Source organism: Vicia villosa, unplaced genomic scaffold, assembly GCF_029867415.1.
Source record: "Vicia villosa cultivar HV-30 ecotype Madison, WI unplaced genomic scaffold, Vvil1.0 ctg.000561F_1_1, whole genome shotgun sequence".
NCBI lineage: Eukaryota > Viridiplantae > Streptophyta > Magnoliopsida > Fabales > Fabaceae > Vicia > Vicia villosa.
Window position 1 is genome coordinate 417,394 of NW_026705256.1, and position 15,327 is coordinate 432,720.

The 15,327-nt window shown below is 32.3% G+C and overlaps 1 protein-coding gene across 1 annotated transcript; it reads left to right on the forward strand.

Moving 5' to 3' along the window:
• Positions 1 to 9,786: 9,786 nt before the first annotated feature.
• On the forward strand, positions 9,787 to 10,737 carry LOC131629377 (uncharacterized). The gene has a single exon (XM_058900168.1). It carries the CDS (start codon positions 9,787 to 9,789, stop codon positions 10,735 to 10,737), a length of 951 nt encoding a protein of 316 aa, XP_058756151.1.
• Positions 10,738 to 15,327: the final 4,590 nt, after the last annotated feature.

Below are 15,327 nucleotides of genomic sequence, written 5' to 3' on the forward strand. Positions count from 1 at the left end.
ATGAGTCGACTCATGCAAACAAAAGCTACAAGCTTTAAAAAGCAAGTACATGTGTTGACTCATAAGTCGTATGTGTCGACTCATAGAAGAAAAATTTCTTCTATGTGTCGACACATGCTAATAGAAACTACAATATGTGTTGACACATGTAAACAGAGCCTACATGCTTTAATAATGATCCACACGTAAATAAGTCAAATAATAGAACCAATAAGGGAAATCTCTTCTTATACTCACACCAATACTAGAAAGCTTTCATGTATGGGCAATTAAAAAATAATTGAGAAACTTAACCTCTAATTCATTGAAGGGAAAAGTAACCCGTATCCAAGAAAATAGGCATTCATATATAAGGAGGCCACATACATTAAATTGGCTACAGATCTGCATGTCACTTCTAGGGACAGTAACTTGCCAAACTGACTATGCTCCCACATCCCAGTATGTAAGGTCCAACCTTTCCTCTGCGATGTATAATGAATGTGTTCTCAACGTATATGGGGAATTCTAGATTTGACGACAATGTGTTCTTCACCGTCTCTTTATTATTGTTCAAAGACAAAAAAATGATGATCATAAGCCATACACAATGATCGTTCCTCAAACCTATTAGACGAAGACAACTTATCTAGACGGGGGTGAATAAACCCCCAATTAAAAATACTTGGTGAAAATACTGTTTTAAAAACGTTTTAACTATGGACAGCGAAAAACGCCAGGATCAAGTCGTCTAATCCGAACTGTTATCGAAAAACTCGGATATGCTTTAAAACCACTAAGTATTGCAATGACAATGAAAATTAATTGAATCAATATATCTTAACAATCAACACAATAGGTTTGAATTTAAACACGTAAGTAATCGATTTCCAATGAAATGATTAAACAAAAATTGAGTGAAGCAATTTATCGAACACTTATTGTGCAGTCAATTTTGATCAGAATTTTCTTAAGATTTTGTTGATTTGAAATCCAATTTCAAAAAATTTCTCATGTGTTGACACATGTAAGTCACGTTCTGACTCATTTTGACACATGTATGTCATGAGTCGACTCATAGCAGTACATGTTCGACTCATAGAAAAAAATTCTTCTAAATGTCAACACATGCAAATAGAAACTACAGTATGTGTTGACACATGCAAATAACGCCTACAGGATTTAATATGATCCATATGTGTCGACTCATATCACGTATGTGTCGGCACATATGCCTGTTTTTCACATAAAACATGATTTTTGAGGCACAAAACCTTTTATAAATGCATTCTAAGTTCTCTAATACTAAGATGCACATTAAGACTCAGATGATACCGTCCAATATACATAAACGCTAAAATATCCTAGTTTTGACATCATGAAAAACATCTAATAGAAAAGTGCACTCACATAAGATTAGACGAATTGATACGGCATCTTCCGTTATCTATAGTTAAAATATTTTAAAACAGATTAGTATAATGTCAAAACATGTGTGAAATCCGCTATGAACTTTTTGAGTGTTGATTTAAAAAACAAGTGTTTTAAAATCAAATAAAAAGATATTCATAAAAATGTTATTTGACTCGGTGATCGTTTGATATCATATCATCTATACAATGGTCTTGGCTAAGAGATTATTTATTACCCCTAGTGTAAACAGAAGTTTATAATATTGTACTCCCTTCTGGTCCCATTTATAAGAAAATATTCTTTTTTTTTAGATACACTGAATAAATAATGTATTTAGACAACATATTGTTCAGATACATTATTTATTCAATGTATCTAAAAAGTGAATATTTTCTTATAAATGAGACCGGATGACAAATTGAACTCTAGAAGCCACAAACAATATGTTTAAATTGACCATAAATTTTGTTAAATTATATAATCATTCCAATTTCATTATCAAACCAAACAAAAACTTGGTTATTGCTATATTTAAATAAAGGTTGTGTCACGCATGCCAAAAGAAAAAGGAATTTCTCATTCCCCACGCAGCAGTATGTCGCAACAAAAAAAGAAGATAGTGTGATAACGGTTATATTAATAAAGGTAAGAAAAATTGATTGGGTCATGATGACGAAACGCTAAAGTTTGACTCCATTGACTAAATCAAGGTACCATTAGTTACTATGTAAACAAAAAACTCACCAATAATACATATACCATAATACGAAACAAAAAAGAGTCAAAGCTTTTACATTCAAAATTTTGAAATAAAGTTCAAAATGGAAAATAATTACGCTAATAGGACTACAAAAGATTCAACCTTCAACCAACTAGTACTATTCAATCTATGCCCACAAGAAAAGAGTTTGTTTCCTCAAAATAAGGAATATTCACTTGGATTCAATGAACAAAAGAGATCTTTTTCTTCCAATGCAGTGGTAATTGGAGGCGGTTCCATTGCCACATGCATGCCTTGTTTCAACGCGTTGGTTGCTTAGGGTGGAGCTTATTCACATTTTCACTTGAATAATGATGGAAGGGTAAATTTGATGTAATTTGAATTCACTTCTCTTAGGTATGTTTGGTTATAGAGACAAAGTAAAAAGAGAGAAGTGAGAGATGGTAAGAAAAAAGAAAAGGATGAGAAATATGGTAAATTTAAGATATTATTTGATATAAGAGAAAGAAAAGAAAAATAGAAGAGAGAGAGATAAATATTTCTCTCTCTTCTTACTTGTTTGGTAGAATAGAAAGTGAAATCAGAAAAATTATTTTTATAAAGACAAAACTACTCTTAGATAGAAGTGTAATACATATTGTTTTACTTTTGTTAATTTAGTTAATTAATTGTTTTAATTTAATAGAATTTATTTAATAAATTAATTTTTAAAATATAAATTTTTGTTATAAGATGAATCATTAAAACAACAATAAATAGTATTTAATGGGTATTATTTTTTTGGCAAATATATATGTAAAATAGAAAAGTAAGGCTATGTTTGGGAGTTTGGAGGGGAAGGGAGGAGAGGGCTTTGAAAAATAAGAAGAATTGGGTGAAAAGGATAAAAAGATTTTGGGTAGAAGGATTTTGGAGGGTTTGAGTTTATTCGTAACACCAAAAACCCCATAAAATGGGGGAACTCAAAAATTGTATTGAAGGTTTTGGAGGGTTTTGAAGGGCTTACATAAATTTTCCAAATATCTTTTAGGTTGTTATAGTATTCTGAAAATTAAAAATTTAGTAATGATAATGACTCTTTTATCATTCTAAACAAAATCATTTTTTCAAAAAATGTCAAATATTTTTCTATATTTTTTTAAAATTTCATTTTTGGAAGCTTTCCCCTCCCCTCCCCTCCAAACTCCCAAACATAGCCTAAGTAGTCATTTTTCTTGTCTTTCTTCGCGCACATAAAAGGTTTAATTACAATTTTAGTTTCTCTGTTATTTTAAAAACCACTATTTTAGTTTTCTTTTTAAGTTTTCTGTGCAATTTTCGTCTTCCTATTTTGCTTTTTTCTACCAAATTAATCCCTATTTTTGTCTCTTTTTTCAACAGAAAACTTCAAAGAGGATCAAAATTGTGGTTTTAAAAATAGGGGGACTAAAATAAAAAATAAAATAAAATAGAAAGACCAAAATTATAATTTAGCCTAAAAAAAATAAAAGAGTATGTGTCTCATTGCTTTTCACTCTCTCTTTCATAATTCTTTGCATACCAAGCAGAAGAAATGTGACATTTCTCAGCAACCTCTCTCGTCTCTGACTCTCTCTTTACTTAATCTCCCAAAACAAACAAAGCCTTAAAGAATGTCAAAGAGAAAAATAAGTATCTCGATCTTGAATTTCTCTCTTTAAAAAGATTACATATTTGTGGATAGTTGTAGAACTTAAAAATTATAATTTTCTATGTGTAACAATGTGTGTTAATAAAACCTTTAGAGTGTGTTTGGATGAGGTAATTGAAAATTTTAAAGAAATTTAAAATTCAAAGCAATTCAAATGATTCAATTGAAATCCATTCATTTTAAAATTATTTTGTTTGGATGGAGTATTAAGATAATTCAATGTTAGATTTTTGGGGTCATTTTTTATAAAATTTAAACTTTTTGCACCAAATTAAAAAATTTATAAGTAGGGGCCAATTTGCAATTTTTAAAAATTTGAAGGACCAAATTATAAAATTTAAAAATTATTAAGGACCAATTTGCAATTTTTAAAAATTTGAAGGACCAAATTATAAAATTTAAAAATTATTAAGGACAATTTGCAATTTTTAAAAAATTTTTAGGGTCAATTTTATAATTTTTGGAAAATATGAGGACCAATTTGTAAAATTTAACGAAATAATAGTAACAAATATATTCTATGGAGTATGAGAGAAATTTCAAATTATTTGGTTTTTGGTGTCATTTCAAAATGATTAAATTTAACTTAGATAAAATACTTCATAAATTTCCATCGTTTTAACAATTTTTCATTTTTGTATCCAAACAATAAATTTTGTGCTAATCATTTTAAATTACCTCAAAACATTACATTACCTCATTAAAATGCATCATCCAAACACACTCTTAAAATGTGAGTATAATTATTGTATTTATAGAGATTGTTATTATTGGATCAAAACGGAGGAATTATACTCACATTTAGGCAAATAAAAGACATAAAGTTAATTGGGGTATACATAGCATAATTGAGTTGTCTGCTAATTATGGAGAGTAAACAAACATAACTAAAAGTGTATAAAAGATTAACTAAGTGTGATATGGAATTTGGGGAGTCTACTACATGCTTAACTTGGTGTGCATATCTTTTTCAAGAAGAGATCAACATGCCTCCTCTAACGACGCATTCAATGTTGGTGTTAAAGTATGATAAGTTTGTTCGCTTACACTCTTTTCTTTTGTTTTTTTTTCTCTTCTTTGTTAGAGGTTTTTGGGTCAATCACGTCTAGGTGGTTGTGGTTTTCCTCCATAATCATTTGGTGCGTCCTAGACATATCTTCTCAAGTGGTCCTCATGGATGATACGCTCTGTCTATTTATTCAATTGATGACGGTCATTTGTATTCTGGCCTTTAACATTATGGCATTTGTGTAACACCCTAAAGCCTAATAATAATTTATAACATATTTTGGAAAATATTCAGATTAAATACGGGTGTCACATTGACAAAACATTCAACTTTTATTTCAAAGGCGGAACTTTTAAGACTCAAAATATAACATAGTAATTCATTAAAAAAATCATAACGCATAACAAAGTATTTCCTACCCGATGTTACAATATCAGAGCATAATCCAAAATAATACTTATAGCTGACAAAGGTTCGGTGAAAACATAAACATCAACAAAATAAAATGAAGAGGCCAACTATGTCATCCTCCACAAACGACTAAGGCTCATCTACCTAAGTATCTGCATCACATGCTTAAAGACAACATGTAAAATAAACAAAGGGTGAGAATACATTCACATATATTAATGGTGCATAAAACAACAAGGATAACACATATCAAACATATTCAGTTAACACAGATGTACAATATACAAAGTCATTATGCAACGTGTATTGATGACACTCTATTACATATATTTCATTGAAGAATCAAATAAAAATTAGTCCAAGAGGAGCAAATATGAAGTATAATGGACAAAGAATGATGCACAAATCACTAAGTATGAAGAAATAGGGACTTAGTGAAAAATTGGCGGAAAAGGGAGCAAAATAACAAAGTTTCTGGAATAATCACGCAGGCCATCGCGCGATGTCGCGTGCGTGATTTAGTTGTGCAAGCAAGCAGCATCACGTGCGATGGACCCTTTTTTTGGGCTTTTTCTAACATTTTTGATTGATTCAAACTGCTTTAAAATGGGATGTTTGGCATCTTTTCAAGGGTTCTGCGAATTTTAGCTGAAAGTGACAAAAAAGTGTATCGGGGAGTGCAATTTCGAGAGCATTGAAAGTTATTGGAGGCCATTTATTCAAGGGTTTCCTCATGCAATCTTCATCTTATCACTTCGTATTTATTTATATCAATATGAGTAGCTAAACACTTATAGGTTAGGTTTTGTTTGATGAATTTATTTTGAACCTGTTGGGGCATATGTTCAATTTGTCAATGCATGAATATTTTGAGATATATTTTTATTTAATTTCCTATTGTTTGTAATGATTTTTATTTGAGATACTCTGTTAATATGATTATGGCCGCATAGGGATTACTGACCATTAGTCTATGAGCTGGAACTAGGGCAATTATTGTACGTATGATGGTTGAACAGGGATATGAGACCTCTAGAAGTGGCATAACGTCCTATTGCATCGCCTAATTTCACTTACACCGGTTGAATAGGGATAGGAGACCTCTAGTAGAAATTAGTGAGCTATACACCAAAAGATTGTGTATATTGGTTTTGTTGATTCGTCTTGAGAATATAATGAATTTATCATTCATGTAGTGCATTAAACATCAACAGGGGGAAAATAAGGAATTTTATGCAAAACCTGACCGCTTTCACATTATTTTCATAACAACTTTTAAATTTTCATAATCAAGCTTGAAAATCCCCCCAATTGTTACTTTTTGAACTTGCACAATTATTGTTTTGTTAAATAACAATCCTTGTGGATACGATCTTATTTTACACTTTTGAGAAGTCATCAAGTTATTGACGTTGTTGTCGGGGAATGTTGATAATTTAAACAATGCAACACAGCATTTTCGTTTAGTTTTTTATTTTATTTTTTATTTTCAATTTTTATTTATTTTACTGTCACACACTACTACTAAGGTATTTTGCTTGTGTATGTGCAGTTCAGGATCGGAGTTGATACCGTTTGACCCAGAAAATGGAAAAACCACACGGGAAAATCGGAAAGCTGTTAAAAAAGCCATACGAGCACATGATACTTTACTGGAGGAAAATTTACTTTTTATTCGGATAGTGAATTAGACAAAGAAACGATCATGGCACCCATGGGAGACTTCTGCAAGCGAACTGATGCAGACCAAATTTCTAGGGGTTTTGTATCCCGCTAACTTTGATATTAAGAATTATGTGCTTTCAAGTTCAAGGGACAACCCTTTTGATGGAAGTGCAATTCGAGATTCGTGGGAGCATCTTGCTCGCTTCTACGAAATAACTTCAATGTGCATACCTATTGATGTTACGGAAGATCGGGTGAAGTTGAACCACAATATCAACATAACTCAATAATTTTCCTCTTCATGAGGCACTCAGCACAAAACTCAATATAACAATTCACTTATGTAATTATTCAACAATGCTCATAAACAGAGTCAAAACAACATCACACAACCATCAGCATTCAACAAAGCTTACTCATAATTAAACATAAGTCACAATTAACTCTATCACTTTTTATTCAAAATTAAAGTCACATGGCCTACTCTAATTTTAACTCATTTAACCCTTAACAACTCTAAACAAATTAAACTCGGTTCTAAACATATCAAATAACTTAAATTAAACTCATTTAATTCTCCAACCCAACTCTTAAAATATCCATATCTTATTTCACACAAATATACCATCAAAATATTGGGCTATTGTCTTAAAACATTAATATCTTAACAGTCTCAAAATCATGTTTCCAACTAGTCATACATCATATTTGAATAATTATTTGAAATATCAAACGGAGTGAGAATCAAGAAAATGAACATGTTTCGGAAAGCTTAGAGAGTATATTTTAATACTACGATTTTTATTTTAGGATTTAAGATTCTATTCGGTATAGTTTAATCAAATAATAAGGACTGGTACAAACATCAAATAGAATGTTTGCTACTACTCATACCTCGGGTTCAAACAATTCTTTATAATACCAAACATAGTCAAAATGAAGCAAATAAATGTGTTTTGGAAAGCTTAGAATTTATACAATCAAACTATAATTTTTATTTTTGGACCTAAAGTCCTAATTGGTACAATTTGATCGAATAGTGGAAATTTGTACTAACACCGGGAAGAATGTTTTGTTAGACTTGTAACTAGTATTTCTCCTCCTGAACTTAATGAAATGAGATACTTGTCAAGTCTAATATGTAGTAAAGTTTACTTTTAAAGGACTTACGAAAATCAAATTATGTGTAAAACAAGACAACCAACGCAAGACTGAAATTTGACTACGCTTCTGGTATAAAAAAATACCATTTTTATTGTTGTAGTGGTCCTAGACCCAATTTCTCCACTTCAAAATAAAGATTATTGTGTTAGCTTTCTAACACAACTGACCACACCTCAAACGAAATTACGAAACTCAATTTACGCGTGAAATAAGGCGGTCAATCCCTTTTTGTGTGTACCTGCAACTTTCTGTGTTTTTCTCTCTATTGAACACATTCCAAACTCGCCTATTTGAGATAGGTTAGACTTCGACTATCATTTTTACTAGTTTTTTTATAAGTTAGAATTTATCTAACAATATATTAATCATTAAATTACAAATTACTAATACCATTTATAAAGAATATATTATCAACCATAGTTATGGGCAGTGTTTTAAAAACCGGACCGATCATCAAACCGGCGAGAGTACTGGGTCATTGGTTCATTGGTTGAACCACTAGGTCACTGATCGAACCACATGACTAAATCGGATTAAACCGGATAACTCGGTGGAATAAACCGATCTCTATTGCAATACTATATATTTATTAAATCGGTCGAACCAGATGACTTAGTCTCTCAAAAATATCACAACACCAACAAAATTTTACAATTTTTTAATATCATAATTTCACATGTTTATTTTTTACATTCAAATTCTAAATATAATCATCACTCACAACAAAATAATACAAAATATAAATTTAAATAAATTTTAAACCAAATCTAATCGCAAACAGGGAAAAATTTATTCTAAATAAGGTTTAAATAAAGTCAAATTATATTTTTTATAAAAAATCATGAAAACGACATAGTTTTGTATGGAAAAAAAGAATATGCATTTGAACCATCGGTTTTCGAAAACCGTCGGCTCACCGGTTTTTTCGGTTTTGGCCGGTTCGCACCGATTCAATAGCATATCTGGTCCAGCAATTAGACCAAACCGGTGCCCCCTCCGATTCCCGGTCTGACCGATCCGACTGACCGGTTCGGTCCAGTTTTTATAGGTAATAATTAGTTCTTGGTAGCTTATAACCCATAATTTATGGGTTATAAGCTACCAAGAAGTTATTACTACCTATAAACTATACTTTACCAAAAATAACCTAAATGTATTGTTGTCAAATAACTTATAATTTAGCATGACAAATACTATCTTTTAATCTCTTTGTTGCACTTTTATCTTCACACTTAGATTTGATTTTTTTGTTTTGTTTTGGTAAAACTTTTTTATCAAATCCTAAACGGCTAAACCGCTAATGAACCGATGTATATTTTCCTTGAAGTAAAAAACGGGTTAATGTACCTCTAGCATAATGCAGACGGAAGATAGATAATTACCTAAAATAAAATGACAAAAATCTAGCTGCTCATTTTATGATTCATTGTGTTCCAAATCCAATGCAATCCAATCTTCCATTTACCTTTCCTTATCTGTCATGTTTCCAAACCGGTTTTGTTTCTCCATCCTTTTTCCAGAACCCAACTTAACTTTGACCTCATCTTCACTCTCTCTCCTCATTTTCTCTCTCTCTAAATTTATTACAGATTCCACCCTTACATTACTATTAGTACCAACCAACACTCACTTCCAACAAACTCTCTCTCTTAGAAAATTTAGTAACAAGACAAAGCAACCCATCAGATCTCTTCTCTCATGCTGCTGCTCAACAAACACACGAAACGGCGTCGTATGTAACACACCATCCATCAAATGAGGTGTAAGAAACATATCACAGACTTCACCAGCACCGTCGGCGTCTGCTCCACCTGTCTAAGAGAACGCCTCATACTCTTAATTCAAGCCCAAGCCCAAGCCCAAACCCAAGCCCAATTAACTAGAGCCACCTCACGCGCTTCCGATGAAGCTTCTAGAAACTCCGAAACCAATCCTCCACCACCGCTAGTATTTCCGCGCTCCGTTTCGCCTTATGTCTCTCGCCGGAAATCAGATTACACACCAGCGTGGAGCGGTCATGGTGACCGCCGGGAAAGACTGTTTTACAGTACTCCACAGCTTGGTCCGACGTTTTACAGAGGTTGCACTGTGAATTCCAACGCGAGGTCGTTGAAGAAGCGTTTGAGTAAGTTTTGGGTTTTCTCGAATCTGTTTAAATCCAGATCGGAGAATTTCGAATCTGATCCGTCCTGTGAACGATCATCATCAGCGTCGCCGTCGTGGTTCTCTTCGATTTTACCTCCTCGCCGGAAGAATAAGAATAAGAATAAGAACCAGACTCCGATGACGACGGAGGAATTTTCCGTTGGAGCAAGGAGGCGATACCGTCAGTCGGATCGCGGAATGTCTCCAGTGAGAACAGAGGAGTTCACTGATGAATGCGATCAGTGTCCGTCTGGTAGTGGTTACTCATCGGAATCATCTCCGTGGTGGAAGAAAACGCCGTCGTCAAATGTTCCTTCGTCGCGGCGTTCACGCCTTGGACACGGGAAGAGCGCGTCAGGTTCAGGTATTTTTTGCATGAGTCCTCTGGTTCGGGCGAGTCCGAATCGGAGATGGAACAGCAAAGGATTACCGCCGGAGATGGCTGCGGCGACGGACGTTAGGAATACGGCGGTGAAGCCACACCTCTCCGCAGCGGCGTCGTTTTGTGCGAATCGTTCCAGAAAACTTGCAGATTTTGGAAGAGTCAGTCATAACCGTTGATTTCGTTGACTTTTCTTCGAGACCACGGTGATTTGATTTTTCATTTTATTTTATTTTTTATTTTTATTGCGGCAGTTGTGCACATTTTCTTCTCAGAAAGTACAACTTGGAGAATTTTAATTATTTTTTCGTGATTTTGAATTCTATTATTTGTATAGAGTGTTGATTACATGAAAAACAAAGTGTACGTTTTCTTTTGTATCTGTATTTTTACAATATAATTTTTATAATATATAGTTAACATTCAGTAATGTGATTGTGCTGTTGCATGTTTGATCTGAATTAAACTTCTACATTTTTTTGTTCAAAAAAAAAAATTCTACTTTTTTTTTTTACATTTTCCAATTGACTTACTTTAAGGTAATTTTATGAAAAAAAGAAACTTAATTCAAAGTACTTTATGAAGTTGTTTAAACTAGTTGATGTGATTTTAATTCATTTCATATCTGTCAAAAAAAAATTCATTTCATATAAATACATTCAATAAAAGATAGTTTATGATATTGTATAAATTAGTTGATAAATTTTAAACAATTAATTAAACTATCTATAATAACTACATGTTAGCATTTGCCCTTTTTATTTTTTTATTTATGCAGGCTTAGTAGAAGTTACAATGATAATGGATGCAGTAAATAGGAAGATACTAGAAGTATATTGTTAATAAGATTAAGTTAATGCTTCAAAAGATTATAAAGACACAAATTTTTAATATTGAGTTATTGCTTCAAAATGTTATAAAGACAGCAGTTTTAATAAAACAACGTCTACAATGAAGTTTCCCATTTGAATGTGTAAATGGTTTTTGTGTAAAATTTTACTTATTTTATAATTAATATTTAATAAATACTCACTTTTGTTAATTTCTGTGTATTGTTTTATCTTACTTTTTATCAAATAAATTTTTATCTACCAAAAATATTTGGATGATACGGTAAAAAAAAAACTTCTTAATCCAAAGTCATGAGTTTGAGAAATTAATCATTAAATTTTATCGAAGAGGCTGTAATTAAGCACATATTGAGTAAAGAAAAATGATCATATTCAATAAAATAGAAAAAAAACTATCATATTAAATTGTAAACTTCAAAATTAAATAAAATATTATTAAATAACAATAAACTATAACCAAACACATATAGAGTAAAGAAAAATGGTCATATTCAATAAAATAGAAAAAGGAAAATATCATGTTAAAATTGTAAACTTCAACCATAAATAAAATTATAAATATTAAATACGATAGGTTATAATTAAGCACATATGGAGTAAATGGTCATATTCAATAAAATAGAAAAAGGAATTAAAATATCATATTTTATTGTAAACTTCAAAAATAAATAAAGTATAAAATATTAAATAACAATAGGCTATAATTAAGTACATATGGAGAAAAGAAAAATGGTAATATTCCATAAAATACAAAAAGCAAAATATCATATTAAATCGTAAACTTCAAAAATAAATAAAGTATGAAATATTAAATAACAATAGGTTATAATTAAGTACATAAGAAGAAAAGAAAAATGGTAATATTCAATAAAATAGAAAAGGGAAAATATCATATTAAATTGTAAACTTCAAAAAAAAAGTATAAAATATTAAATAACAATAGGCTATAATTGAGTACATATGGAGAAAAGAAAAATGGTCATATCAATAAAATAGAAAAAGGAAAATAACATATTAAATTGTAAATTTCAAAAATAATCAAAGTAAAATATTAAATAACAACAAACAATTATTTTAAAATAAAAAGAATTCTCTTCTTGAATTTTTTTAGGTTCATATAATTTTTCGAAGACCGTGAAAATGTTAAATTTTTTCTTCCTAAAAGATAGAGTTCATCTCAATATAATTGTCATTTGAAACAATAATGAATGACTTATAATTAAAAGTTAATTGATATTTTTTATTACGATTCATTTTCGACAACAAATAAAAAGAAAGAAATAATAATGCTCATAAAAAGAATGCTCTTAACAAACACTTGTATTTAATATTTTATCGTTGTCTTCGGAAATTAGAAATAGAAGCTATTACTTTCAAAGAAATTAGAATGATGAGAAGTTGATAATCGATGGCTTTAATCTCCTTTACAAAGGAGTAGAGTGCATCTGCATGACTAACACTCCAACGTCCAAATCTTTTTAAGGTTTGAGATGAGTAAAAGTAAAATTGGAGATAAGAGATTACATGTGAGGTCGAGTATAGTGAGCTTGATAGGGATTGACCTCAGTCACTTGGGCATTAGGTCGGTCTAGATTAGTTGTCCCAAGGCTTTGTCGGGCGATGAAAGAGCGGGGATAAGCCTTAAGTATCGTTGGCCACCCTTTCTATTGTAGTCTAGTGTGAAGTAGAACTTAATCGCTTTGGATCAATTTGAAAAGTGATGGGAGACAGCCGCATTTAATGTCGTTTTATCATTGAGACGCATCATCACTCATTCCTGACACATGGGATGAACTGACCAGCTAGGGAGTAGTGCAGTTCATATAGTTCTTGAGTGCAGTTGAGTTTGAAGTGTTTTCCCTGGTGGAATTCTAGTTGTCGATCTTTTTGTTTTCTGTTTGTAGTCGGTCTTAATCCTTCCGGTGTCATTGCTTATAACCAGGGTGAGTTGAATATTTTGGAGTTTTTTACAACCTTTTAACCTTTAAACTTTCATTCATTCAAAGAACATCGCTAGAAGTGATCTAGAGTTTCAGTTATAGCTTTCGCCTTCTTTCTTTCTTCCAGCTTCATCTATCTCTTTAATCAGGTTTTCCTCTACTTCGAGCTTTATTTTTAACATTTCCTGCTTTTTGTTAAGATGAGTTATAACATCGTCGATTTATTTAGTGACTCTAATATGGAGACTTCATCTTGGTCATCCCATGATTCTCATCATTCTTCTCATAGTAGTGATCGTATAAGACCAGAAATCATGCTCGTATCATACGTATTCATACATTTATCTTTGTTCTCTTGCTCTGGAATTTCTAGCAAAAAAAGAGGAAAAGAGACACACAACACAGAAAAGAGATATCCATATATGTATACATGTAATTTTTTTCATCAATAATAAATTTAATTTCTTACAAATAAATAATGAAATGTCGACGTGGATAACCTTCATCGGCAACCTCGGAATGGTCGGACATGCCTGGGGTTTGCAGATGTGGCTCTTCCTCTAAGCTTTGAATCGAATGTATTTTGCGCTTTGACTTGTCTCGTTCAATCGGGCGGTGTTCGGGATGCCTTGCTTCGCATTTTCCTGTCTGTGTGTGTAAGCAACGACCTTTTTGATCTCTAAAGAAGGAACGAGATCACCCTTCATGTCTAGTCTTTCCTTTTGGACAGTTATACCGATGGGAAGCTTAGAGTCACAATTTGTTCATTCCATTCTCAAACAGAATTCGGGGTGTCGGGATACATTCTCTCTGATTGCATGGTAGAAGGGCCCCTTCTATTCCCTTCACTCTGGCTATTTTCGGATCTAGGGGCTTATCTTTCTTAATTTGTTGCCTCGGGATAATAGTGGCGGGGTAGCCCACCAGTGGATCACCGTTGGAATCAATTGCTACCCACCTCGACCATGCTGTTGAACCAACATGTTTCTCTCTAGCTTATTGAAACTGGCCTGAAAAGGGCTTTGGATGTAGGTCGGAGGTCCTTTGGTACCGATAATGGGCACCCTGACACCCATCCTACGCCCGATATTAACCACGAACTTGCGGCATCCTTCTAGATTCGATATCGTAATTACCTCGACAGTAGTGGAAAGTGTGGATGTAGCCAGGTCAGACAATTGATTGCAATGCGTCGGCCTGGCCTTTAAATAATTTGTCTAAGACCCCGCATAAACCCCAAAACCGGACTTGTAATCCTTCTCTAGTTATTCTGAGGATTTCTCGAAGAAACTGGAGATCTTGATGACGAGGAATTGAGGTGAAAACGCCGAACGATCAAGTTGATTGTGATGAACCTGCTCGACCGCTTCTGAATACTTTGATTTTGGGATCTAAAGGAATCGTGAATAGTGAAGAGGTAAAAATCAGAAGTTGATTTGTTTCCTAATTCCACGTTTGAAGATATTATAAGCTGGTAAATTGAAGATTTGGATCTGAATCGCAAGGATACAGATCTGGAATTTTTGTGTTCGTTCAATAGCATTTGCGAAGTGAACATGATTTTTGTGAAAATCGTAGGAATCGAAAGTCGATTTCCACCGACAAGTCATTATTCTATTTTGGAACCAAAAATGGAAGCCCTAGCTCTCGAAGGAACCATAAATGATGAGAGGTTGATAATCATTGATCTTGGTGGATATGATCTCCTTTACGGCAGACGAGTATACTTGCATGATTAACACTCTAACGCCCAAATCATTTTAAGGTTTGAGATAAGTAGAGAAAAATTGGAAATTAAAGATTGTTACCTTCTCATGACGTGCAAACTGATTTATAGATCAAATATAATAATTGAAGAGCCAATATTAATTTTATAAAAATTATGTATGTAAAACCCAAAAACAATAAGAGAGGGTGTCTATAAAAAAACATTCATCAAATGACGTTGGCCTTAATGATTTTTTTTCTTTTCAGATCA

What these genes read in the sequence shown, in the direction of transcription:
- LOC131629377 (XM_058900168.1), top strand. Translation starts at nt 9,787, where the DNA reads ATGAGGTGTAAGAAACATATCACAGACTTCACCAGCACCGTCGGCGTC.